This window comes from Culex pipiens, chromosome 3 (assembly GCF_016801865.2).
Source record: "Culex pipiens pallens isolate TS chromosome 3, TS_CPP_V2, whole genome shotgun sequence".
Classification (NCBI taxonomy): Eukaryota; Metazoa; Arthropoda; class Insecta; order Diptera; family Culicidae; genus Culex; species Culex pipiens.
Window position 1 is genome coordinate 35,792,875 of NC_068939.1, and position 25,443 is coordinate 35,818,317.

General features: G+C 38.7%; 2 protein-coding genes and 1 long non-coding RNA gene across 3 annotated transcripts in view; 2 read left to right on the top strand and 1 right to left on the bottom strand.

Annotated features, from left to right (window-relative positions):
* The first annotated feature begins 588 nt into the window (after nt 1–588).
* LOC120418870 (rhythmically expressed gene 5 protein) lies at nt 589–6,861 on the top strand. The gene is made up of 3 exons (XM_039581405.2): nt 589–1,094; nt 3,590–3,770; nt 4,788–6,861. The coding sequence occupies exons 1-3, from the start codon at nt 978–980 to the stop codon at nt 5,405–5,407; spliced, it is 918 nt and encodes a 305-aa protein (XP_039437339.1). The 5' UTR covers nt 589–977; the 3' UTR covers nt 5,408–6,861.
* Nucleotides 6,862–10,241: 3,380 nt separating this feature from the next.
* Nucleotides 10,242–25,443, bottom strand: part of LOC120418872 (putative sodium-coupled neutral amino acid transporter 11) — a 70,562-nt gene continuing 55,360 nt past the window's right edge. The window contains exons 5-9 of the mRNA XM_039581407.2: nt 16,452–16,707; nt 15,972–16,042; nt 12,386–12,547; nt 12,020–12,321; nt 10,242–11,954 (exon numbers count right to left, since the gene is read on the bottom strand). Coding sequence (XP_039437341.1) covers nt 11,670–11,954; nt 12,020–12,321; nt 12,386–12,547; nt 15,972–16,042; nt 16,452–16,707 — 1,076 coding nt within the window. The 3' untranslated portion in view covers nt 10,242–11,669. The remainder of the gene's footprint in view (nt 11,955–12,019; nt 12,322–12,385; nt 12,548–15,971; nt 16,043–16,451; nt 16,708–25,443) is intronic.
* LOC120418873 (uncharacterized) lies at nt 23,172–24,262 on the top strand. The gene is made up of 2 exons (XR_005605637.2): nt 23,172–23,675; nt 23,737–24,262. It is a non-coding gene; the product is annotated as an uncharacterized LOC120418873 (long non-coding RNA).

A 25,443-nucleotide genomic window follows, 5' to 3' on the forward strand; every position in this document is an offset into this window, starting at 1 on the left:
TGTACAGCATCCAAGATCAAACATTCAAAATTTCCAAGAAACTGCAAGCATCGTGAAATTCGCAGAAATCTCTCAACTCTTAACCAAAAATAGACCTCTCCACAAAAGCTGCCTCAAAATCCTTCCCCGCACTTCCAGCCCAAGAATTCTGATCTTCTTCGCGCCACTCCAAACTTTCCATCACAGATCCGTGACCACATCATAAATTAGCTACTTTTTGACTGCTTGCGCATCTCCACGTCCTTTCCGCGCGCGCTCTCGCCTCGGGGACAATCCCAAAAAATGCGGCGTCGCGTCACCACGCCGGTCGTCCACGATATCCCACCCGTTAACGTAAACAACCACACTTTTCGCGTTGCACAGAAGCCTCTACCTTTACCATTTCGCTGGTGTGTTTACCTCTGGCCAAAAGAAGAAGCCGAGAAAAACAACTCGTAAAATCGCGATCGCGAAAGAATTTCGCGCGTTGTTTTCGTGGGCCGCGCCGCGACGACGACGACGCAGCGAAGATCGCGGCGTCGCCGTCGGCACATGACGTCATGGTTGCCGAAGCGGCCGGTCGTATATAAGGTGAGGCTCGCTCGGGTGGCACCGTTTACTCGTGAACGATACCTCAACCTGTTAGCTTGTGCTTTTTTGTTTGCGCTTTTCGTGCGTGCGTACTCTTTGTGGGAGAAGATATTCTTGGAAGGAAGCGGTGAGAGTAGTTTGAAAGTGGGCGATAAGAGTGTGACAACGTGATCGTTTGAAGATTGGGATTCGAAAATAAGCAAGATTTTGTGCAAGTGATTGAAAAACATAAAGCAGAAGGAAAACTGAGCAGTTGAAGATTGATAAAAGCTATGAAAAACAGTTGGTAGTGGATGACCAAAGCTTTAAGCTTGTGAAACACTAGTGATCAAAGGGAACTGCCACTTGAAGTTCGTGGAAATTTGTGTCACAAAAACAAAACGCAAGAGAAATTTTCTCAAGGAAGAATGGCATTCAGCAAACGGTGCATGACGCTGGGAGCGGTGGTGATGGTGTCAACCATGCTGTCACTTTGTTCCGGATCCGCGATCCCCATGTGGGAATATCTGAGTCGGAGTGAAAAGGTAGGTTGAGCCGTCGAGGTTGTGCGTACGTACAAAGTGCTTTGCATTGCTGATGGGATTCCGGGAAAAAGAGGCGGACGTCACTGGGCTCTGAGCTAATTACCTGAGCGCGCGCGATAGTGATGCTGCCCGGAGTCTGGGCTGAACAGTTATCTGTACTTGTAAATCTGGCGATCGTGTGCAACAAGGTAGTTGGAGGTAGCTTTGTGCCCGGTGGGAGTGTAGATCTCAGGTTTTATGCGGTACAGACCTAACTCAATGCAACTGACCGCGATCGCGTACTTCAACTGGGTCTCTCGTTGGAGGTCTTCAGTAACTTAGTTATTCATGAGACCTAGTTGATTTAGATCTTCCGCAAACCGTTAAAGCAACGAACCCTAAATGTTTCATCCGGTTTTACTAGATCAATGCTGATAGTGTAGGGTATAGAACCTACAGTGTTCTTCAACCTTTATGCTTGCTGGAAACCTTGAAGGTACTAAAATTTGATTGCTTAAAAAATTGCTTCAAAACAAATATTAATTTAAGTGCTTTTGACAGACTCAACAGCTATTTCAAATTGTCGTTCAGCGTACTCTTTTTACGCCACGATCTGATAAGCCTAAATCCAAAACTGCCAAAGATCCCAATTGAAATCCTACCCCAATCGCCACGGAGTTCTCGCCGCTATTCCTGATCCGCTCCAAAAACCAGTTTCTCGCCACATATTCGCGCTCGCGCAACCAGGAAGATCCCCCGTCAGGGTCATCCCTCAACGCCGCTCGCTAATCCACCAAAACCGATTTAGGCGTCCAATAAAAGCGTTAATTTTATTCAGCGCCACCGAGTCGTCCCGGAACAGACATCGCCTGCTGGCGTCTACCCAGATCCAGTTTTCGAATCTCGCGCAGTCTTCTTCATTTCGCGCGTTTTCCCCGGTTTCAAGGCGGATCTCTGGATCGTTCTCGAAGTCACGGCGATCGATCGCGCGGGGAAGATACCTCAAGGTCACCCAAGGTTATCGCCGGCTGTGAATCTCTCCGGCGCGAGAGGGGCTTTGCGGTGATGCATAAACATGAGCCGATCGGCGGCGTGATCGTCATGAACATTCCTGCTACCCTATTCCTGGTGACCTCCCTCGGGGGTGGGGACATGAACCGCGCGCGGGATGGGTGCAGCGATCTCTACCGGTTCTCTAACGTGCACTTCCTCATCTGAGATCGAACTGCAGCGTGATCGTGACACGATCGCGCGGCGATCGCACAGCTTTCAGCTGGAATTCAATGCCCATTGAATCGATTTGCGATTAATTAGACGGCGAGCGGCTCCCCGTTTACGTCACTCGGTACCGTTTGGTTCATCAGCGCCGACCGTGACTTTGAACACCTCTCTCGCGGTTGACGTTTGACAGCGGAGAGGATCTTCTGTATTGTTCTTCCGCGTCGTCGTCGTGTGGGCTTCAAGTACCCCCGTAAGTCATCATTAGAGCGTTGGGATCATCGGCTTTGATGGGAGCGCGGCTAGGGTCAGACAGGGTCAGTGACGAGGGTTGACGTATGGGCCCTCAAGGGGGGCTGTTTTTGTTTCCTCAGTCGCTCGTTTGTATGAAAGGATCAAGTCACGTGACTAGCGGCGCTTCGAGGTGAGCTCATCGTGAAGGATTCGTTCGCGATCGCTAATCCTTGGGGCCGCTGCTAATGGAGATGAAAAGTCAGCGATTGTATGGGTTGGAATGGCACGAGCCAGCTCGTATCGTGTCGCTTTCATGTGGCTATTAAACTTGATGCATGGCATTCAGAAAAGCATTCGTTATGAAAATTGAATCAACCTGATCTTTCGGAATGTCAAATTAAGTTGATTGAAACTGACTTTTAGTTTCAACTATCTCTACGCTAATTTTTCTATGTTTTGAATAGTCTTCAATGCATTTTGCAACTTCTCACCGAACTTGACCGAGCTGACCCTCGACAAAAGAAGAAAATCGATAACGATCTTCAGAGCTGAGCTGCATTTCACGGCAAATAAAGCAAATTACCATGAAATCAACACTCAACCACGGAATAAGTCCGGTCCGGTCGCCGAAGAGTGATGTTGTGAAAACAAGGTAGATGGACCTATCTCGGACCTATTCAAGTGTTTACATTTCAACGCTCAGTAGGTCCAACACAAAAACACCAACTCACGATTGTGGGAGTAGGAATGCGAAGTAATGAATATAAAGGTATCATCTGGCTGCGCGAATTTTTAAAATTCGCACCATCACGCGATGACTGCAGCAGTATCTCTGGCCAACCTTGGCTAACCTTGGCATTCCATGGCGTGCGCCGCTCAAGCCGTCATAATTCGGGTTTGTTTACCTTTTTGTGAAAGCTGACGTAATGCACACACTCAAAACGTGGTTCGTCACTTGTGGCGTTCAAGTCACGCGCGCGCTCTCTTGCGCAAGGTCGCACAACTCTTTCTCTTCGAACGTTCAAATAGTCTGACTAACGCTTTCGCTTTCTCTGCACTTTCAGATGTCACACCTGTACTCGATGTTCGCCAAGCAAGTGTCCAGCTACTGCAAGGGCTCCCAGGACATGCCGACCAATATGTGCAAGCGGAACCTGCTCATGTACGGTATCAACAAGCTGCAGGACATGAACGAGTCCCACCTGGACTCGATGGATCCGTACCAGCGGGGCGCCCATGATATAAGTGAGTATGACTCGGGTCGAAAACAACTCAATTAGGTTCGTCGAGTGGCTCGAGTGATCAATCAATGGAGATACTTCCGGGCGGTGTGGTGTGCGCTGTGTTTAGTGGATTCCCTCAAACAAAAAAGTCCAAGCAGTGGACAAACAACAAACAGCTCTGTTAAAAGCTTAAGTAGGTTCTATTTTTTGGAGCTCAATGCCACCACTTGAGGAGGAAGTTCGCGAGTCATCGCGAGAAGATGACGAGCGTGTCATATTTGTATAGAAAGATGCTAAGGGGGACGATAGCCCACGATTGATTGGCGCGTTTGTACTTTTTGTACCCCGCTTGCAATGACCTAAACGAGAGAGCTATTGACTTGCTGTGCATGGCGGTTTGCGTGTGTTGAACGCCGATGAGGCATCTTCCTCTTCGTGGGATACGAGTGTTAGTGTGGTCCAAATTTAAACGAACTAGTTTTAAGTGATGTTGAAAAAAATATCTATGAAATGATCGTTCATTTTTAATTAAAATATATCTTTTGGAGTTCGGCATTGGGACACAGAGGACCACACTAGCACCCGCCGAGAATCCTCATTTTATTATTCCTTGCATACAGCGGACGCGTGTGTACGCCTCGCCTACATGCGGCATCTATTTTTAAATCGGTGACCTTTGAAAACGTGAGTGCATTTTCCCTCTACTGCGCGGATCTTCCCCGCTTGGAATCCACGCGCAGACTTAATTTATGATAATAATCGCATTTTACATGCGCTCTGATCTCTCGCTCGCGTGTTTTCTTCACGTCCATAGATCTTCGATCGGGTTCTCGAGATCTCCCCGCGCCGCCCATTTTCACTCGCCTTGTCCAACCTTCGCGCAATCGAAGACGACAACCAGGAAGTGTGTGCTCTCCGCGACGCGACGACGCCACTCGAAGAAAAGTTCAGGAAGTGACCTCGAACTTTCGCTCTCTCTCGCTTTTGCATTCTTCCCGGTGACTAACGTATCAATTTCTCGTTTTTTTTTCTTCTCCAGTCTGGGACGCCATGATGGACGGCCACACCAAGAACGGCAAGAAGAAGATCCAGCAGACGACGGAGGCACCGGCGCAGATTGTCAGCGGTGCCCAGTACGAGCACAACCCGCTGTTTGACGATCCGGCTCCGCAGCAGCAGCAGCAGCCAAGTCGCAAACAGGACAGCAACGTGGACAAGTACGGCATGGACTACAACGACTACAACAATGCCGCGTCCGCTCAGGATCTGCAGTACGCCGAACCTCAGAGCTACCTGCCCCTGCAGAACGGAGGCCGTTATCAGTACGCGGTTCCGTCGGCAGCTGCCTCCGCTCACTTCGACAGCCTGGCTCCGTACGAGCAGAACACCAACTTTCTGACCGGTCCCATGGTGGTGCGTGTACGTCCGGACGGAACCGCCGTCGATGGGGCTCACCACAAGGTTTTGCCCAAGGATGACGACATCAAGGAGATGACCATCGGCAAGGAAAAGATGCCAACCTTCCAGCAGATCTACGACACTCTGAAGAACAACGAGGACGCTCACCACCACCATGGAGTTGCCCCCACCACGGAAACTCCAACTCCGCTGTCCGCGACCAGCTTCGTCCAGTCCTACAGGACGGAGTACCGAGTGTAAGCGCTGCCTTACACCTCCTACACCCTCTACAAACCCCTTGATTGTGATTTTAATTAAGTGTGCTACTACTACTACTACAAGAAAATACTACAGGACTCATGGTCACTCCGACATTAAACGCCAAGACATAGCGAAGATCAATGAACCTGCGACTGTCGAATCGCTAGATGTGACGAGAAACGCAATATTATTAGTGGATAAGAGTGTGAAACACGCAGTCTCATAATGAATACTATACATTGTTTGCCAAAATTTTACTCTATAATGAGGCCAAATCCGGGCGGGTCGTCCAAGCGGTCGCGAGAGCTCCAACGCCCCCCCCGGGTGCGGTGGAAACGCTAGAGATCGCCCAGGTAGATGCACCACATACCACACGATCTCCGCGGTAGGGACTCTAGCGCGAACCCACGCCCATCCTGCGAGGCCGAGGCTCGCCTCCGGTGGACACGACCCGGAAGCCAAACGCGCGAGACATTCATTAAAGCTTAATATATTTATATCTCATCATCACTCATTTTCATTCTATTAGTTTTGTTTTCTGAACGAGTGAAGAACCGTTAGAAATTGTTGTTGTTGTCTACTCATCGGCACTCATCTTGATACAGAGAGAAAGTTTTAAAGCGGAAGTGCTGGACCGTCCGGACTGTCTGCCCTCGGCAACGAGGACAATGACCGAGTACCGGGCCCGACCCAGCACTTCCCCTGTAAAATAAAACGTGATGATTAAGGAAAACACTAGAATACGATGGAAAGATGATGTTCTTCTGCCTGCAAACGTGTAAAAATATATATTTATGTAATTCTCAACGCAATGCAAACAACGAAACAAACAAGGCAAGGTAGAAGAACCCAGCAAACAGGCAAACCCCCCCTTAAAACTTAACTATTATTTTGCTTTTGTATCAAATCTTCGAGCGGAAGTGACACACAAAACGGAAGTGAAGCGTGATAAAGTCGGAAGTTTTTCGAAAAACTTTAAAGTTTACAAAAAAAAAAAAAACAAAAAGAACGCACAACAAATCAAAAACTTCTTTCAACAATCAAGCGCGGAACGACGCGGTAGAAATTTGGTACGAAATCTTACGGTATTCCAAATTGTTTGGAGAGTAAAAGAATTTGCTAGTTTGTAAGTTGACGGGGCCGGAACAGCCGGTCCCACGATAGGGTTAAGGAAAAGGTTTTGAGCGGAAATAGAGAGCAAGAGAGAGAGCAGGTGGTAGAAACTTTAGCTGTACGGAAAACAAAACAAAACAAAACGAAAAAGTAAGAACCAAGCAAATGTGATTTAATTGATATACTTTTTACCTAGAAGTGTAAGGTCGGCGGGCCACGCGAGCCGGAACCAAATTTGGCTGCGTTGGCGTTCGATATTTTTATGCAAATACTTGCTGTCTGTGAAAGGAACGAGTACTTTGTTGAAGTATCACTACAATAAATATTTATGAAAAATAAAACGCTGTTGGTTTGTTTACAAATATCACACCAGTTTAGTCTCAGGACTGGTGTGTTCGTTTTTTTCCAAATTGTAACACAATTTCATTCATTTTTAGTTCGGGGCACTTGAAAGACGTGTCGATGAACAATCTTGAGCATGTTTGAAATTGGTTTTCCGTAAGTAGGTCGAATACCGATGCAAAAAATAGGCTTTATTTACCATTGGCTCTTACGTCTTTTTGAAAACAAATCCGAGATTTGTAATTATTATAGTTTTTTTCAGATGCGATCATAACGATCAAAATTGATGGTGTTAGTTAGTAGAGTGTAACAAAATTGACTTTTTGGCGGGCATTCAGGGGTTTGTTCCGGTGGGCATACTGAGCCCAAATCCCAAATATGAGCTTGATTGGACGTAACAGGAGCTGGCGCTCCGCCCTTCAATTTTAAATGGGATTTAACCCGTAAAAATACTTTTTTTCAAAAATGTCTATTTTTGAGGAACTTTGGCCACCAATGCGTTTACCAAAAACATCACTGGCGTGTAGGCCAGATCCTTGCGCATCTTTTGGTTTATATAACATTGAAGTTTGGAGCACCCTGGAGCTCGGTACAGACCTTCAAAGTTTGGCTTTTTTTTCGAAAAATCGTTCCCGGCAAAAAAGATATGCGTCGCACCTCGCGACGCCCGAGACGCCATTTGATTCAGCCGGGGCCGATTTTTCGAAAAAAAAAAATGCCAAATAGTGATGTTTTTGTTAAAAGCATTGGTGGCCAAAGTGCCTCAAAAATAGACATTTTTGAAATAAGTATTTTTACGGGTTAAATCCCATTTAAAATTGACGTCCAATCAAGCTCATATTTGGGATTTGGGCTCAGTATGCCCACCGGAACAAACCCCTGAATGCTCGCTAAAAAGTCAATTTTGTTACATCCTATTAGTTAGCCTTGTTTACATTTTGAAACCGGGTCAAAACCGTACGAATAAGGTATGATCATTCCTGACCAGTTTTAAAGGAGAAATCAGTAACAACATTTCAAAAGGGCGAAACCTACATAGTAAAAAAAAAATAATTTTGGAATGTTGAAAATTTGGTAGGTTAAATCACTGACGAACTGACTCGCCAAGAGCAAACCACTTTTGACCGCAGTTGTCTTCTTCTTGTTTGGCGTTTTGCTTCTAGCGAACAATCTGTCACCCTTTTTTTCTCTCTTCCCTCTTTTCACTAGCTGTCTTTTTTTTATTCGCGCCAATGTTTACATGCAATGTATTGTTGAAGTCATCATAAACTGACACACGCTTTCACCGAAACGAACAGAGCGCTCCAGAATCGTTCTGAGCGCTTACTTTTTTGAAACGACGCAGATTACAAATTGAAGCATAGTCGCAATATTAAAAACACGTGTGGGAGGAGAAATAGTTTTTTTTTTCTTTTTTTTTCTTAACTTATTTTTATTAGGTCCTTTTAGGTGCTGTGACCAGGTTGGGACCGAGGATCAGTATAACAATATATAATAACAAAAAAAACTCCTTAAATTCCATACTTGGAGATCATGTAACTGACGAGGGTTACTTGGTCCAAGCGGGTCTTGCAGGTTTTGAACCTGCCGATGTACCCGGAGAAAATCCCCCACAACTCAGCCGAACTGTAGAGTACCTCCCCGGCTTCCTTTTCCGTGGCTCCACCGTCTCGGGGGCCACCTTGGCTGCTTCCTGCGGGACGAGGGCGAGGAGAAATAGTTCAGCGAACCCGAAGGTAGATGGAGTTGGTGTTCGCTGGAGAATTTGCGGTCAGAATTTTCTCAAAAATATGTATAGGGTGGACGTCAGTTCGTCAGTGGTTGAATAGTACCTTTTGTTTGAGTAATACTATCTAAAAAATGTGTAAAAATGTGACCCTGATGAAAATTCATAATTTTTTGATGTAATATTACACATTTTTTGCCACAACATCTGTCACCATTTCCTGATGAATATTACCATCATTTTTTTCTGTGTACAATCCTGCCGTTTCGGAAAAATCAACATTCAAAATTTTGAATTTCGATCAATTCCTATTTCCACAAAAATGCATAAAACCATCAATTTTGACAAAACGTAATAGAAAATAGCAATAATTTCATCATACAGAGCAATTTGAAATTAATTAGGGTATTATTGTGTGAATAACAGTACAACAGTAAACAACAGATTCCCCTTTTGTGTTTTGTCCATTTTTCAGGTATTTAATTAAAAATTGAAACGGTTCAGTCAGTGATAATACAGTGATATTTGCGACCTCAGTGATGAAAAATTGGTCTAGAAAACCTTCTGAAGGAAACCGATTCAGGGCCAAGACTCGTTGAGCTAGGATACACCTTAAGTAGCTAGTTGGATTGACGATGTGGTCCATATTGCAGTGACGTTCCTTGGCGTGTCCCCGCCGGAAGTGGGTGACGTCTAGGTCACCTCGCGATGCCATCATGCCTTAATTTTTGCATAGCTTCAATTGTTAAGATATCAGAAACATTAGTTTTGATCAATTTTGAGGTTTGTCTGGTTAATATTCACTAAATTACAACAAAAATTTAGTGTTTCTAAATATACGTCGGAACATGCAGAAAACACTACAATCGCCACGTTTTTTGCTTGTAAAACTACGCAGTTTTGGAATTTTTAGATGTTGGAGGGTGTTTTATAAACAGTTTTGCTCGCTTTACATGATTCTGATGAAAACTCAGATTGTTTACATTTGAGGACTGTCTTGCTATCTTGCCGCACGTAAATTTTGGATCAAAACGAGTTAAGAACGCCATGTTATGCAGCTCTCATTGCCTCATCTTTGTACCTTCACAGATCCCCAAAATTCTATTCTAATCCTGAGAGATTCATTAAAATCTGAAAAAATGTTTTTCTCGGGACGTCAAAAAGCGACGAGCGACAAGACAGCATGGCAGCGTCAAAATGTTGATTTTAATTTTAGACTTTTTGTGGACGATTGAATACTGATTTAATTTTGGGTTATTTTGAAATTTGGATCATACGGCCTGTAATGAAAATCAAAAAAATATCAAGTTTTAGTTTGATCTAAAGACTAGTTTTGATTTATTACATTTTAACAGTACCCATTTATTGTGTCTAATATTCTATACAATCTGTTTTAAATATGCCAAGTCTTTTCACTTACAAACTAAGTTGGTTTGGTTTATGTTACTTTTAATTTGATGTTATGATGCTGCTTTATATCTACGTTATCATTGCTGTTTATTACGATTTACTATATAATTTCTCTGTTTTGTTAATTGTTTTAATACTATTCTGGTAAAAATATACTGAAAAATATCCTCTGTTACTAAAATATTTAATCTCTCTTAGCTTACTTGCCACATGCCTCCATACTTTCGGTATTTTGAATTCAACTCTTGATGAGCATAACAGAATTTCAAATGAGATCAACTTTACTCATTAGCCGTGTTGAATTAGTATTTTTTTTTTAAATAAAATTGTGTTAGTCGTCGCTCATTTTGTACACACACGAACGTAAAGTATCAAAGAAAGGCCGTTAACAGTTAGGCTTAAAAATTGCATGCATTTTCGTTTAAACGGGAAAGAGTTCAATGAACGACATCGATTTCATCCCAAGAGTTGGACGTTTTTTTTTTTCCTATTTTTGTGTCAAAGTTTTACAGAATGACTTAGTCTAGGCGATTTCCATTTCAAGAGGATATTGATAGTTCTACAATTAGGCTGAGTGCAGTACGAGTTCAGTGCTTTTTTGGTTTGTTTTTTTTTCATATTTCTTCTAGAATAGCTCTCTGGTTAGTGTAAATTTTATATATTTAGTATAGTATATGTATATTTTTATATTTATTATGGATACAACGCTATGCTTCATGCTCAGAAGTTTGTTGAACATTATATATTTTATGAATGCTCTAAATTGTTCACACATTTCTCTCATTCTGACGGAAAGTATTTTCTATCAAAGAGAATCACTCTCAAAACTCAACGATCTTGAGATGCCTCTTTTGCGATATGGCTTTGTTCACGTGTGTCTGTTCCCATAATAATTTCGTTCGTTCGAAACGGCCACTTTTGGTCGTTTTTTTTTCTTTCCTCAAAATTGATCGCTTCCTGAAAGCAAATTCTCGACCAAGCATCGTTTATCATATTCGTGTCGCTGGCTGAAAGACAATTTTGTTGTGTGTTTTGCTCGACGAAAAATATTGATGTACAAAAATGTAGAAAATATAACTTTTGTTTTCCCTAAATATGTTTACCTTGTCGTGGTGTGGTGTAAGTCTGTATATAAGTGTTTGATTCAAGTGTTCGCCCCAGTATGGGGTTTCTCGAAGAAAAATAAGCATTTTCATTGAAACTGCTAAAATAGTGATAGAAAAGTGATTTGTAGATTCGCAGGTACGCAAAGCGTTTGTACTAATATTTAATTAGCTAAACTCATAAGATTGTTTCAACTAAACTTACTTTTGACAGACCAAGCATAATATTTCTGTTTATTTTGATTTGGTTTTCTTTGTTGTGTGCTTCCTTTTGGAAGCTTCAAGCATTTCATTTTATAAGATTTGATATCTGTTTGATTTTGGTCCCAAACATAGGAAAATAAAATGATTATAGTATATTGTTGTCTCTTCGATTTTATGCTGGCTGCGTTTGCTTTGGTATTTTAGCATTTATTTCTGCTCTACAAGTTGAATATACTTTAGTTATTTAGTTGGTATACTGTTCTACAGATTGTCACAAACAGAAAATATTCGCTTTTGGTTGTATGTTTTTGGTAACAAGTGTTCACAAGTTCATTTCAATGACAAGTACTTCGGCAGGGCCCTCTTAAACCCTATCGGTAACACACGCCGGCGTAGTCGCCACCAGCGCGGAAGCCGTTCCGTTCAGCGAGAGTTCGTCGTCCCGGCAGTAGCCCATAATGATGCCGGTCCGGCAGTCCCCCATCAGATTGGGCATCAGCAGAGCCGCCCCGGAAATGGTCACGATGGTCCCAAAGACTACCAGCCCAGCGGCGGGCAGTTTTTCCTGGCTGAACAACGAGTGTGGGCTCAGCTGGATGTAGGCCAGTCCGGGCAGGATGTACGCCAACGGAATGGCCGCTAGGAGACCCTAGAAATGAATTTATGTCACTGAATCCAACTAACTGGCTTTTAAGGGCTAAGCGAACTACTTACGTTCAACTCCAGCACCGGCCCGAGGCACTCGGTGTACGGCGAGATGATAAACGCTGCAAACACGATTACCAACGTGGTCGTAACCGCCTTCTCGTCCTCTTCACCGCCGGTCGCGTGGGACGGATCCTTGTCGGTGTCGTACTCTACGACCTCCTGGGAGTAGAATCGTTTGATTTGCGTTCGGACGATTTCACGCGACACAAAGCACTCGATGGGGAACGTCAGCAGGATGGACACCGAGAACAGCACCCGGCTGAAGTTCATCAGGTCATCGTCCCAGCAGTAGTTCTCCAACAGGTCTCCTGCGGGAATAAAGTGGACGGCGTCAACAAATGATATGACTGCAAGTGTGCCCACCAAACGTACCTTGCGAAAGTGCCCGGAACGTGCAGTAGCCGGCGATTCCGAAGCAGGCCGCCACCAGCCAGGCAAACCCGACCGACAGGTGGGTGACCTTTTCCCAGCGTTCCATGGTGGCATTCCGCATCGACTGGTACACCAGGAATGTGTTGTGATGGCACATGAAGGCTGTGGCGGAAAAAGTGGGGGTGCCAGAATGCAATGGATTGTGAACTCCCGTGTGACGAAGATCGCAACGGTGTGTTTGTAAGTATTTTTTTTTTTCATAAAATCTCATTTTCTAAAAATTAAGCTTGAACACAACTCGACATTTTTTAAGTTGATGACAGTAAACGCATCAGAGCAATTATCTGTGATTTCGTTCATGCGATTTTTTTTTTGTATTTTTTAATCCGGCTGAAACTTTTTTGGTGCCTTCGGTATGCCCAAACAAGCCTTTTTGCATCATTAGTTTGCAATTTTCTACCAAAACCGGAAATGGATTTTTTTGTATTTTTTGATTTGGCTCAAACTTTTTGGGGGCCTTCCCTATGACCAAATAAACTATTTTGTGTGATTGGTTCATCCAAACAAGTCTCCATACAATTTTGGCTGCTGTCCATACAAAAATGGTATGTAAATATTCAAACAGCTGTAACTTTTGAGTGAATTTTCAAGACTAACATTTTAAATGGGCGTAATATTCAATGTTGGGCCCTTTTAAAATGTAAATCTAGATTTAAAAATTTTCAAAAAATTTGTTTTGAAAGGATCGGAAAATATCAGATATCTCGGATTAGTTTTCAAAAAACCGTAAGAGCCATTGGTAAACAAAGTCCTTTTTGCATCGGTACTCGACCAACTTACGAAAAACCAACATCAAAAATGCTCGAGATTGTTCATCTACATGTCCTTCAAGTGCATCAAACTGAAAATAAATGAAATTTTGTTTTATTTTCGAGAAAAACGAAAATTAGTGTCAGAGGTCACGGTGGCTCTTACGGTTTTTTGAAAACTCATCCGAGATATCGTCATTAGAAAATGGTGGGATATTTTGGTGAGATTAAGAAAACTTCAATTTTCGTGTTTCTTTTTCTTAAAGCGGTTCTATCTTAGCAACCCGAGGTCCAACCTTCAATGTCTCTTAGACAATTTTATAGCAAATTTTCTGAACCTTCCAAAAAAAATATTTTTAGAGATGGTCATTTATGGTCACTTTTTTTTAAAATCGAAAAACTGCAAATATTTCGCTGAAATCAAACTTTCGGTGGCTATATCTTGAAAACGGAGTCCTTTATCAAAAAATCTGTAAAGTACTTTTCGATTACAAATTCAATTTTGCATTAATAAATAATGTCAAATTTGTTTTTGCATGAAACTTCGATTTTTTCCAAAAATCACTATTTTTTCAACTCGGCGGCACATGTTTCTCTATGGCTCAAAAGTTGCCGATTTTTGTCACCTAAAACATATCAAAAAATCTCGAAAATCAAAAAATACGTATTTCAGGAAAATTGAGTTTTAGTGAAAAATAAGTTGATTTAAAAACCTGCAAATTTTTTTTTCCGTGTACCTATTTTTTCTCAAAAGTCCTCAACAATACCTACAACTTTGCCGAAGACACCAAATTGATCAGAAAATTCATGCAAAAGTTACAGTTATTCAAATATTTACGTACCATTTTTGTATGGACAGCAGCCAAAATTGTATGGAGACTTGTATGGGTGAACCAATGACACAAAATAGCTTATTTGGTCATAGGGAAGGCCCCCACAAAGTTTAAGTCAAATAAAAAAATACAAAAAATAAAAATGGTCGAAATCGGCCGATTTCGTAGAGAGTTGCTCATACAAATTTGGGCAAAATTGGTTGAGATTAACCCATTGATACCCGAGCCTAAAGTTGGCAAAAAAAAAGGTTTTTCATACAAAAATGACTTTTTTAAATCGCTAATAACTTTTCAGGATAAAGTTTTACAGCTTTGGTATGTTCTACAAAGTTGTAGAGCAATAAATTTGCAATAAGAATCTCACTTTTGGGAATATTTGGATCGAAGTAGCGCACCGTGCAGACCAAACCATAAGAAAATGTTTTTTTCCATACATTTTTTTTCGATTTTTCCCATACTAACATAACCTAAGAGCATCAATGGGTAAATGTTGACCGATTTTGGTCATATTTGTCCCAGAGTCCTAAAATAGCTCAAGGAACAATATTCAGCTTGTGGAGCGAGGTTTTGAGAAAAAGTCTCATATTCGGGGCACCCTAAAGAAAATTCAAAAATCTGTATCTTTTGAAGGAATTTTTTGATCGATTTGATGTCATCGGCAATGCTGTGAGTATGGATAAGGTACACTGAAAAAAAATGCTACACGGTAAAAAAATGGTGATATTTAATTTCACTTTTAGTCACTAAAACTTGATTTGCAAAACTAAAACACTTTTTAATTTTTTTCATTTTCTGATATGTTTTAGGAGACATTAAATGCCAACTTTTCAGAAATTTCCAGAATGTGCAATAAATCTTTGACCGAATTATGAATTTTTGAATCAACACTGATTTAAAAAAAAAAACGAAATATTGGTCGCAGAAATTTTTCTGTTTAATTTTTCGATGTAAAATCGAATATGCTATCAAAAAGTACTTAGTAAAATTTTGATAAAGTGCACCGTTTCCAAGTTAAAGCCATTTTTAGGTAACCTTTTTGAAAATAGTCGCAGTTTTTATTTTTTTAAATAAGTGCTCATGTTTGCCCACTTTTGAAAAACAATATTTTTAAAGAGCTAAGAAAATTCTCTATGTTTTGCTTTATTGAACTTAGTTGATACGACCCTTAGTTGCTGAGATATTGCCATGCAAAGGTTAAAAAACAGAAAAATTGTTGTTTTCTAAGTCCTACCCAAACAACCCACAATTTTCTAATCTCGATATCTCAGCAACTAATGGTCCGATTTTCAATGTTAAAATATGAAACATTCGTGAAAATTTATTTTTTCAAATCAAGGCTAACATCTAAAGGGCGCAATATTGAATTTTGTATGTTAGCATTTGATGTCTATTAAAACATACCAAAAGTGAAATTAAAAATCACCCTTTTTTACCCTGTATCATTTTTCTCAGTGTTGTCCTTATCCATACCTACGACTTTGCCAAGACACCAAATCGTATGGGCAGCTACCAAATTTGTATGGAAAATTATACGGACAAACTAATGAAGCAAAATGGCTTCTTTGGGCATACCGAAGGCACCAAAAAAGTTTCTGTCGGATTAAAAATTCACAAAAAAAAAAATGAATAACCGAAATCTCAGAGAATTGCTCTGCTATAAAATAATCTCAAGCAACCCTGCGCTCCCACGTTTATCTATGAGAGTAGCAAAAATAAAATGTCGAGCTGTGTAATCGTTTTGAAATATATTCTACTTATTATAGCAATTCCCCGAAAAAAACCCTTCAAACACACCGTCTAACATCTCGTCCTCATAGTGTCCCAACGATCCATAAAATGTTCCATCTGGTGTGGAACTTTGGAACATTAGACTAGAATCCAACCCGACACAAGCAAGGGGGGAGGTATAGCATAATTTTGTGGGCAATGTCATGAAAATTTTACCGAAAGCCATTATTCCGACGGCCGGGATGAGATCGCTGTGGGCAAATCGCCACGATTCCGGTGTGTTGGGTCTGCACGTGTAGCATCCAGCGTGGGTGGTAATGGGTGGCCGGAAAATAAACACAGAGAAAGTGCGCGACTGTTAAACTGTTGCGTTGTAACAAGTGCCTCTGTCGGCTTGTTTTTTGGTACCCTCCTTCCACTGGGAGGGTTGTACACATGTGTACGGCAAGGATAGAACAAAGTTACCCAAAGTTGGAATAATAAAATCATTAACAGCTTGATGCGCGATAAAAGCTTGATTGCAGCTAAATGGTACAGAATTTTGGGGTATTTTGTACGATAACGAACAACTAGAATTTAAAATGTAAAACAAACATTAAGCTTAGTGATTTTGAAATCATCCTCAATTTAAATTCAATCCTTTCGTCAAAGAGGACCCTCCCTCCCAGAGGGCCAGTGCAGTGAAGTGGTACTCACACGACGTCGTAATCCCCCGCCAGCAGCTTGTAGACGATGGCCACCAGGATGATGACGACGCACGCCAAGCTGAGGAAGCTCGCCTTTGCCAGCCGGGACACGTTCTTGTACAGACAGAGCGGTATTACCACGAACGCCGTCACGACCAGCACTACGCCGAAGCGGACCGCCCCCATCGAGGTGCCCCAGGAGGGCACCAGCCGCACCAGGACCTTGGAAAGTGTGTCACCGACGACCACGTTGTACGATATCATGGCTGCAAAAAGAACACGCATTTTGAGAAAATCAAACATCAAAGTTGAATTTAATTTCACACTTAAAAAAAAGAAAATCCTAAAAATGGGTCAAAGATATACAGAAACCTTTGCTCAGGTCTCTATGTAGAGAAATCGTAAAGAATTATTTGCTTCGCAAACTTAATTAGTGTCTAGAGATTTACTTTTTACTTGGAATTAATTTGGAAATTACATTCAATTATTATCAAAATCTCTGGAAAGAAGGTAAATATCTTACGGACAATTAAATTAAGCTTAATTATTCGGAAAATATTATTTTAGTAAGATTTTATTAGAAACGTGCAAAATATTTAATATATGGTTACGCTCAAAATACTTTAGAAAATTTGCGAAAATCTTAAATAAAACAAGTTTGAATCTTCAATATTCTTTTGGAATTTTGCCTTTATAATAAAATTTTAGTCTAATTGTTACTACACGAAATTTATCTAGCAAACTAAACATTAGTATTCAGCAATTCCATTTGGGTATCATTTTTTTTTGTAATTGAAAGATGCAACTTTTGGTACCCAAACATGAATAGGTCATCGCTGAAATTTTAAAGTTATCACAGTTTTGGCGAAAACAAAAAAATCCCGTTTTCGTCGTCCCAGTTTTTATTTTCAAAAAATCATATCTCGGAATCCTGTACGTAAAATTTTTCGAGGATTCCGATAATAATATTTTCAGACATGGGCTCTTTAGTCCATTTCTTTTTGGTCCGCGGTCAAAACGCCTTTTTATGTTTTTATGCGACTTTTTCAAATTTGTTTGGCTGATTTTTTCGGTCCTGAAATTATTTTTCTTTGAAAGGCCAACTAAGTACCTTTCATTTGCATCTAAGACAGCTAAAATAGGTTGAAATGGTGTGGAGTTATAATTTTTTTTGATAAATTTGGTTTTTGCTAAAGTTGAAGAAATTTGCCATTTTTGGGTTCTCGGTGTTGGTCACCCTAATGCCAAAACAAACAAAAAATACGGGTAGACGGGAAATACGGGTGCATCGGCACTAAGAGCTCTTCTTAACGGCACTCAGCTTGTTCCACATGGCATTTTCATTTAAAGTAATGCTATGCTTGTTGCCAGGCAAAAACCTTATGTTTTTGGCATGAATAATGTGTAAAAAACATTGGTTCATTCGGAAAAACGATTTAGCGATATTTTCATGGTAATGCTCTCTTAAGCTCTTTAAAAGAACTTCTTAAAAGCTCTTTGAGTGCGCTTAAAGGTTCTTACGCTATATCTCACTTGGTTTTCAAAATAATTCTCAGGGTCTTCGGGAGCCTTAGAGATTAGCGTAATTAGTGCACTCTAATCACTGTCACAACATGTTGGGCATCATTTACGCGAAATGCCAAACAAGTTCTTCTAAAAGAGGAGTTAGAGCGGATGCATGTCTGAATACGGGTCTAATTATTTTGGCCAAGGAACCCCCACAAAAATTTTGAGCCCGATCGGAGAACTTTTTTCAAGTGGAATTGCTGATTAGTTTAAAAATATTAGTTACACAAAAAATATTAAACGAACCCTAGCGTGCTTAAAGTAACAATAAATAAGAAAATTTGTTTTCAATTAAATACACTTCGTCGTCGAGCTAACTTGTCGTACTTCGCTTTTTAACGTTCCGAGAAAAACGCGTTTTAATGTTTGACCCTGAATAAACAAAAACGAGAGGACGCAATGTAAACTAACAAACATGTTTTGTTTATTTCATAATTCTGTGCATTTTCCTGAAATTTGGCTAAATTTGGTAGCTGGAGTCCCGAGTTATAATTGAAAATGTTTACGGTATTTGAGCTCGTACTTGTGTCAAAAGCGTACTGACCTGAAATCCCTTTGGCCAGTTGTCGCATTTACATCAATTTTCAGGCTGAGTCATGATAGCACGACAAAATTGAAACTACTATCATATGAAAAGTAACAAAAATGTACGGAGTTTGATCGGTTTTTATTGAAAACCTCAGGATTGAAATCGAATTTTGGGGATTTATGAAAGTCAAAAGGTGAGGCACGATGGGTTGCACAAAATGGCGAGCTTAACTCAATTTGGCCCAAAATGCACGTGTGACAAGTTAGCACGACAGTGACGACTTCTACTTTTACTTAACTTTTCAAAGTACAGTCCAGACTCAATTTTCGAAACCTCGATTATTCAAAGTTTCGATTATCCGAAGGTTTGCATCGAACTTCGGATAAACGAATGATGACCAAAAAAAAATTTTTTATTGATGTTTTCATACTTTTAACATCAAATTCGATTCTGCGACCCCAATTTGATCAAACTTGAATATTTGATTGCCTTAAAAATTGGAAAATGCATTTTTTCAATATGTTTTATCCGCCATGTCGGCCGCTATATTGGATTTAAAAATTCTAAATCACTTTACAGTAGTTACATATGATCGACCCTCAAAAATTAAAAAGCAAAGAAAAAACATTTTTTTCGTGATTCGATTATCCGAAGTGAAATTTTGTCAAGGCCGGTAATAGAAACAAAATTCAACCGTTCTAGACTTTTTTTATTAGGTCCTATACATATCTGAAACACAATAGCTTATAGGACATTAAACAAAACTCTAGAATTGATTGTATTCATTATGCCAATATTTTTTGCATAATTTAACTGAAATATTTCAGCAATCTACAAAATTATTAAAATTTATACCTGAAATATTTCGGCTAAAACTTGTTTTTTATTTTAAAACCACTAGGCACACTTTTGGTTCCTTATAGACTATTGTAGAGCTTGTCAAAATGAACATTTTTATTTTTGAAAAACGAATTATGGACAATCGGATATTATGGGCAAAAAATTATTTAAAAATGCGCATTTTCAAATTAAGATTAAATAAGTAAAACAAAAAAGACCTTCGAGTTATAACGTCATGATTCGAATCCAAGACGCTTCGAAACCCGGACACTTCAACTTGTTTTATCAATTATTTGGATATAAGTTCGCATTATGAATGTCAAAACTGTGTTATTTGATGAATTCTAACATCAACTTTCATTTAAAGTTTGTTTGAACGCTGAAGTTAATGCCAAAACAATAAAATAAAATTGTGAGTTTACCAAAAATGCGAAACATTTCAACTGAAATATTTCATAGGCGTCCAAAGCACCGGGAAGGCAAAGCAGAAATTTATGTTTTTGATTTCCTTAAATTCTAGCAAATTTTTATATAAATTATCGATTGTTTTGATGTTAATTTGCTTATTTGAGACCCAAAGAATGCCATTCACTAACATTTCAGTCCAAATTTGTGCGATTCATAAACAAAATTGAGTGTCCGGATTTCGAATCAGCTTTTAACAGTGTCCGGGATTCGAAGCACAACAAGTAATTTTAATTTTCCAATTCTGATGAAAAATTGTTAGAAAAGACATATTTTGCATGCATTCTCTTAAAACTGAGTGTTTATACTAAATCCTGATGATATACATTTCCAACTTATTAAATGATTTTCTGCCAGCTATAACAAAAATACTATGGTACTAAGTGTCCGGATTTCGAATCATGACGTTATTCAGCAAATGTACCCTAGAATGTGTACTTTCAGATGCTTCCAAGAGCAAGGACAAAAACCACCACCTTTTCAAGTCAATCACATTTCAAAATGGCGTTTTATTCGTCGTATTTTGATTATAACTTTCGTTTAAAAGGTTCGATTTCAGATCTCTTGGAAGATACATGTTTTGATAGGTTTTACTCGCCTGAGTTAATAAATTAAAAAAAAACTCATTCATAAACACCTTAACCTAAATCACAAAAATGGGCCTAAAAACGTCCCGTACGTAGATACAACGTAGATGTGCTCTTGAGCAAAGTTGCTCAAAATGATGTCCCCTACAATTTTTCTGAAGACACCAAAGCACTATCTCGTCATAATAAACATCCTGAACCACCTTAGAATTTGGGCCATGCTCCTATTGACCCTGATCATGCTCTTAATCTTAACGTGAAGTCGCTATCAATTTTGGCACGCTAGATTTCGGTTTCGGACCAATGTGCATTGTTGATAAATAGATTTATTAAATTTGTTTTTTTTTATTGATTTCCGAAAATCCTTCAATTTCACGGAAAATGTGAAAATTCACGAATTTCAAGGTTTCCAAGGTTTTTGAAAATTCAGTAACCCTAGTTGAGACATACTTTCACAATTTATCACAAGTCTCTTTCTGATCTGTGCTCCAAAATCATTTTGTATGGAGGGCGGTTTTTCTTGGAAGGGGATCCCTAAAAAAGCCGTGGCTCTTGAAATTAAAAATTTAATTTTTAGTTATTTTTTCCAGATGAATATTTAGATTTTTTTTACCTAAAAAAATAATTATTCGCATATAAAAATCGCACTAACAAAAATAAGAAAAATAACTCAAATGTGTGCTAATGAATTTGATTTTCTAAACAATCATGTTGCGGTACCTGTTAGTAAAAAGTGATAAGTTAACCACATTAAATACGACACAAAAGCATATAGTCTGCCCTGGGGTGATTAACAGGTACGGAATTCACCTTGATGAAAGAGTTGAAACTGCACAATTTAATTATTGCACGGCTCGTGGAATCTTCATTCAATTAAGCGACAGTGTGTGTGTGTGTCTTCTCCGGAAGCTTTGCCTTTTGTTGGGTCGTCCCCGAAGGAAAAGTTTGCTCTCTCTCTCTGTGTTGAAGAAGACACCGGTTGGTCGTGGATTCACGTGTGTGATGTTGACGTTTGGGTGAGTAGTTTTCGTAAAGTGAGTTTCTCCAAGTGTACACATTTACTTGCTAGTTCTGTGTGGGGAATTTAGTTTGCAAAGTGAGTTAAAGTTTGGCAATTGTTTCATCATTTCGGGTTTTGAACGAGTAGCCAAAAAAGGGGGAAAAAAGTGGTTGAAAAAAATACAGAATTCGAAAAGTTTACATAATTGTTTATTTTTTGATGGTAATGTTAAATTGATTTATCTCCTAAATCTAATATGATGGGCACACAATTTTTAAAATCAAAACCATATGTTATCATCACAAACAACCCTTGGGTTCATAAAACAGACTGCAAAATCCCACAACATGAGCATTAACTTGTCTTTTAACATTCAATTGTGCCGAGCTTCTCATAAAAGCGTCCCGTCTCGTCGTCGGGGAGGACGATAAATAAAAGCAAAATAAACTTTTTCACACTTTTTGCCCGCCCTCAAGGGAAAAGAGCTTATTCCTTGCAGGAGGTGGGCCAACTCCAATATCTCCAAGGAGGATAAAACAACAAAAACAAAGTTTGTGGTGGGAACGGGGGGTCGTTTTGACTGCCGCTGATGGTGGTAAAACTTTAAAAAGCTCAGATGAAGTTGCTCCGGTAGACTGCCACAGGCTAATGAATAAAGGATTTTTATGTGCGGCACACAAAAAGCTCTCGCCGTGCCAAAAGCCGCGAGGGAGGAGGGGGGGATGGGGAGAGAGCGAGTGGTAGCTTTCTCTTCTTTGAGGGGTGCAGAAAACGGTGGGTTTGAATAAATTAAAAAAGTGGATTTATGTTTTAATGTTTTAGTTAGGTTTACGAATAAAATCTGAATATTTTTTTTTTATTTGGTGTTATTTCTGGTTATTCTATTTTATCATAATTTCTTTTTTTATTGAAAATGAAAAAAAATAATCGCAGTTTGATTTAATGTTTGATTTGAACAAAAAATATCGTTGTAACTTTTTTTATAAACCAAAACTTTGTTTACATTTCAATGCTCTATAGGTTTATTTGAAAAATGCATAAATATTGAGAGTTTGATACAAAATCTAAGGAACACTTTTTGAAAAAATAAAGAGAAGATGTCATATTTTGAACTTTATAAACTTCCTTGTTATTTGAGTCAAAAAATGCAACGTTGTTAAATTGGTTCACAAATTTATAATAATAATGCTGTAAATAATAGAAATGAATTAAAATGTAATAATTCAGAATCAAATTAAATATCGTCGCCGTCGTGCTACGCTCGTACGTGCATTTTGGGCCAGATTACATATGAAAGTAGTTTCAATCTTGTCGTGCTATCTTGTCACTCCCAGAAAATTGATGTAAGTGCGACAACTGGCCAAAGGGATTTCAGGTCAGAACGCGTTTGACGCACGTACAAGTTAGACTACCGTAAACATTTGTAATTATAGCTCGGGACTACGGCAAACAAACTTCAACCAAACTTCGGGACAATGCACATAATTGTCCACGAGGGGGGTGGGGGGGGGTAACAGATTCTCAAAAAAGTGTCTACGTGGTTTATGGATGGTCCCCTACCAAATTTGAGTATGATAAAAAAATGTTGATTATATTGCTGATTTTTTTTTGTGCGCGGTTGAGGTTGAATGACTCTTATATATAACTAAACAGTAAAAAATCGTGTAAATTTTGAAGGTTTAATTTTGAAGGCTGAATATTGCCCCTTTTATGATGTAATTTTACCTCAATTTAGACTGGAACCGGCTCCGTGGCTTAATGGTTACGGTTTCTGCCTCATAAGCAGAAGGTTCAGGGATCAAACCCCGGTCGGTACCTCTGAAATTTGGAATCATGAATTTGAACTTTGAATATGAACAAAAACGAAATAGAACAAGGTGTGATTCGAACTCACACCTTTGGATTTATGGTCTGGGACGCTAAGCAGTCGGCCGTCAGAAGATTTACACTCTAGCAGTGAATTGATCCGTACACGGAAAGAAATCATGTCTGCTTGCTTGATAACATGCGACAACAGAACCGTTTACATCGAATGTTTTCAAATTTGATAACAAAGTTTTCAAAAATGCTTACATTGTTATCACTTTTGACTACAATCTATGCTACAATGCATTGCAATGTTGCCTACCTAAAGGCGCATCCATTCTTGAGTACCTTTTATGCGTTACGCATCTGTCAAATCTCAGTAAGCCGTGGAGAGAACAACATAAACAAAACAAATAATCGAATAAAAAAAACTCGTACCAGGTAACATGTTTGATTTTTTTTATTTACTTAAGTTTAACTGATGTATTTATCTTTCCTTTAGTTAGTTCCAAGTTCAGCACGTGAAGGAATGGCGCTTACAGCTGCAGGACCCGAGCAGTGAACAGTGCTCGATCCGGATGTTTCGCACGAAACTGCTGGAATGGAACCGTCTGCCAACTCGTCCAATGCTGTGGCGTTGGCGATTCCACGACCACAGTGAAAGAGGACGTTCTACAGGACGGCCACCAAAGGCGGCGGTCAAGTTTGAAACGTTCACGTCAGTCGGGCTGCGGGATTTGTTCTGGACAAGTTTGAAACGTTCACGTCAGTCGGGCTGCGGGATCTGTTCTGGACATGCTCCTGCTCCAGTGCCAATTAAAAACATCAGCACCACGCTCAACACTTCCCAAAGCTCCAAATCTTCTACCAGCGCAGCCGTTTCGGCCGGAAGTGGCCAGCAGACGTGGTTCTACAGCACAAACCGAACAAGCTCATAGATAAAAATTGGAATTGTTTTAGGTAAGATTTTTTAGATCATATTCAAAGCCGGGAGAGGCAAAGCACGTCACACCTTTACCATTTATTTCTATTTAGAGTTTTTTTTTATCAACCACCTGTACCTTTACCTGTAATCTTTTTTTGCTAGCAAAGTATGTTCTTTTTTCTAAACTTTACCTGTATTATTTTAAATACAGATCTATCTCAAACTGTTTTCACCTGCCTTTACAGATATTTTACTGAAGCAAATGATTAAAAAAATGTTTTGTTCATTAAACAGATTTAGAATAATAAAAAACACAACATAATTACCAAAAATACAAAAATAAAAAATAAATACAAGAATACTAAAATACCAAACTACAAAAATACAAAAATACTAAAATACTAAAATACTAAAATACTAAAATACTAAAATACTAAAATACTAAAATACTAAAATACTAAAATACTAAAATACTAAAATACTAAAATACTAAAATACTAAAATACTAAAATACTAAAATACTAAAATACTAAAATACTAAAATACTAAAATACTAAAATACAAAAATACAAAAATACAAAAATACAAAAATACAAAAATACAAAAATACAATAATACAAAAATACAAAAATACAAAAATACAAAAATACAAAAATACAAAAATACAAAAAATACAAAAATACAAAAATACAAAAATACAAAAATACAAAAATACAAAAATACAAAAATACAAAAATACAAAAATACAAAAATACAAAAATACAAAAATACAAAAATACAAAAATACAAAAATACAAAAATACAAAAATACAAAAATACAAAAATACAAAAATACAAAATACAAAAATACAAAAATACAAAAATACAAAAATACAAAAATACAAAAATACAAAAATACAAAAATACAAAAATACAAAAATACAAAAATACAAAAATACAAAAATACAAAAATACAAAAATACAAAAATACAAAAATACAAAAATACAAAAATACAAAAATACAAAAATACAAAAATACAAAAATACAAAAATACAAAAATACAAAAATACAAAAATACAAAAATACAAAAATACAAAAATACAAAAATACAAAAATACAAAAATACGAAAATACTAAAATACTAAAATACTAAAATACTAAAATACTAAAATACTAAAATACAAAAATACAAAAATACAAAAATACAAAAATACAAAAATACAAAAATACAAAAATACAAAAATACAAAAATACAAAAATACAAAAATACAAAAATACAAAAATACAAAAATACAAAAATACAA

Excerpts from the sequence above, each read along its gene's own strand:
- LOC120418870 (XM_039581405.2), top strand. The coding sequence starts at position 978 with ATGGCATTCAGCAAACGGTGCATGACGCTGGGAGCGGTGGTGATGGTG. Across the intron at positions 1,095-3,589 it reads ATCTGAGTCGGAGTGAAAAG|ATGTCACACCTGTACTCGAT; the intron begins GTAGGTTGAGCC and ends CTGCACTTTCAG. Across the intron at positions 3,771-4,787 it reads GCGGGGCGCCCATGATATAA|TCTGGGACGCCATGATGGAC; the intron begins GTGAGTATGACT and ends TTTCTTCTCCAG.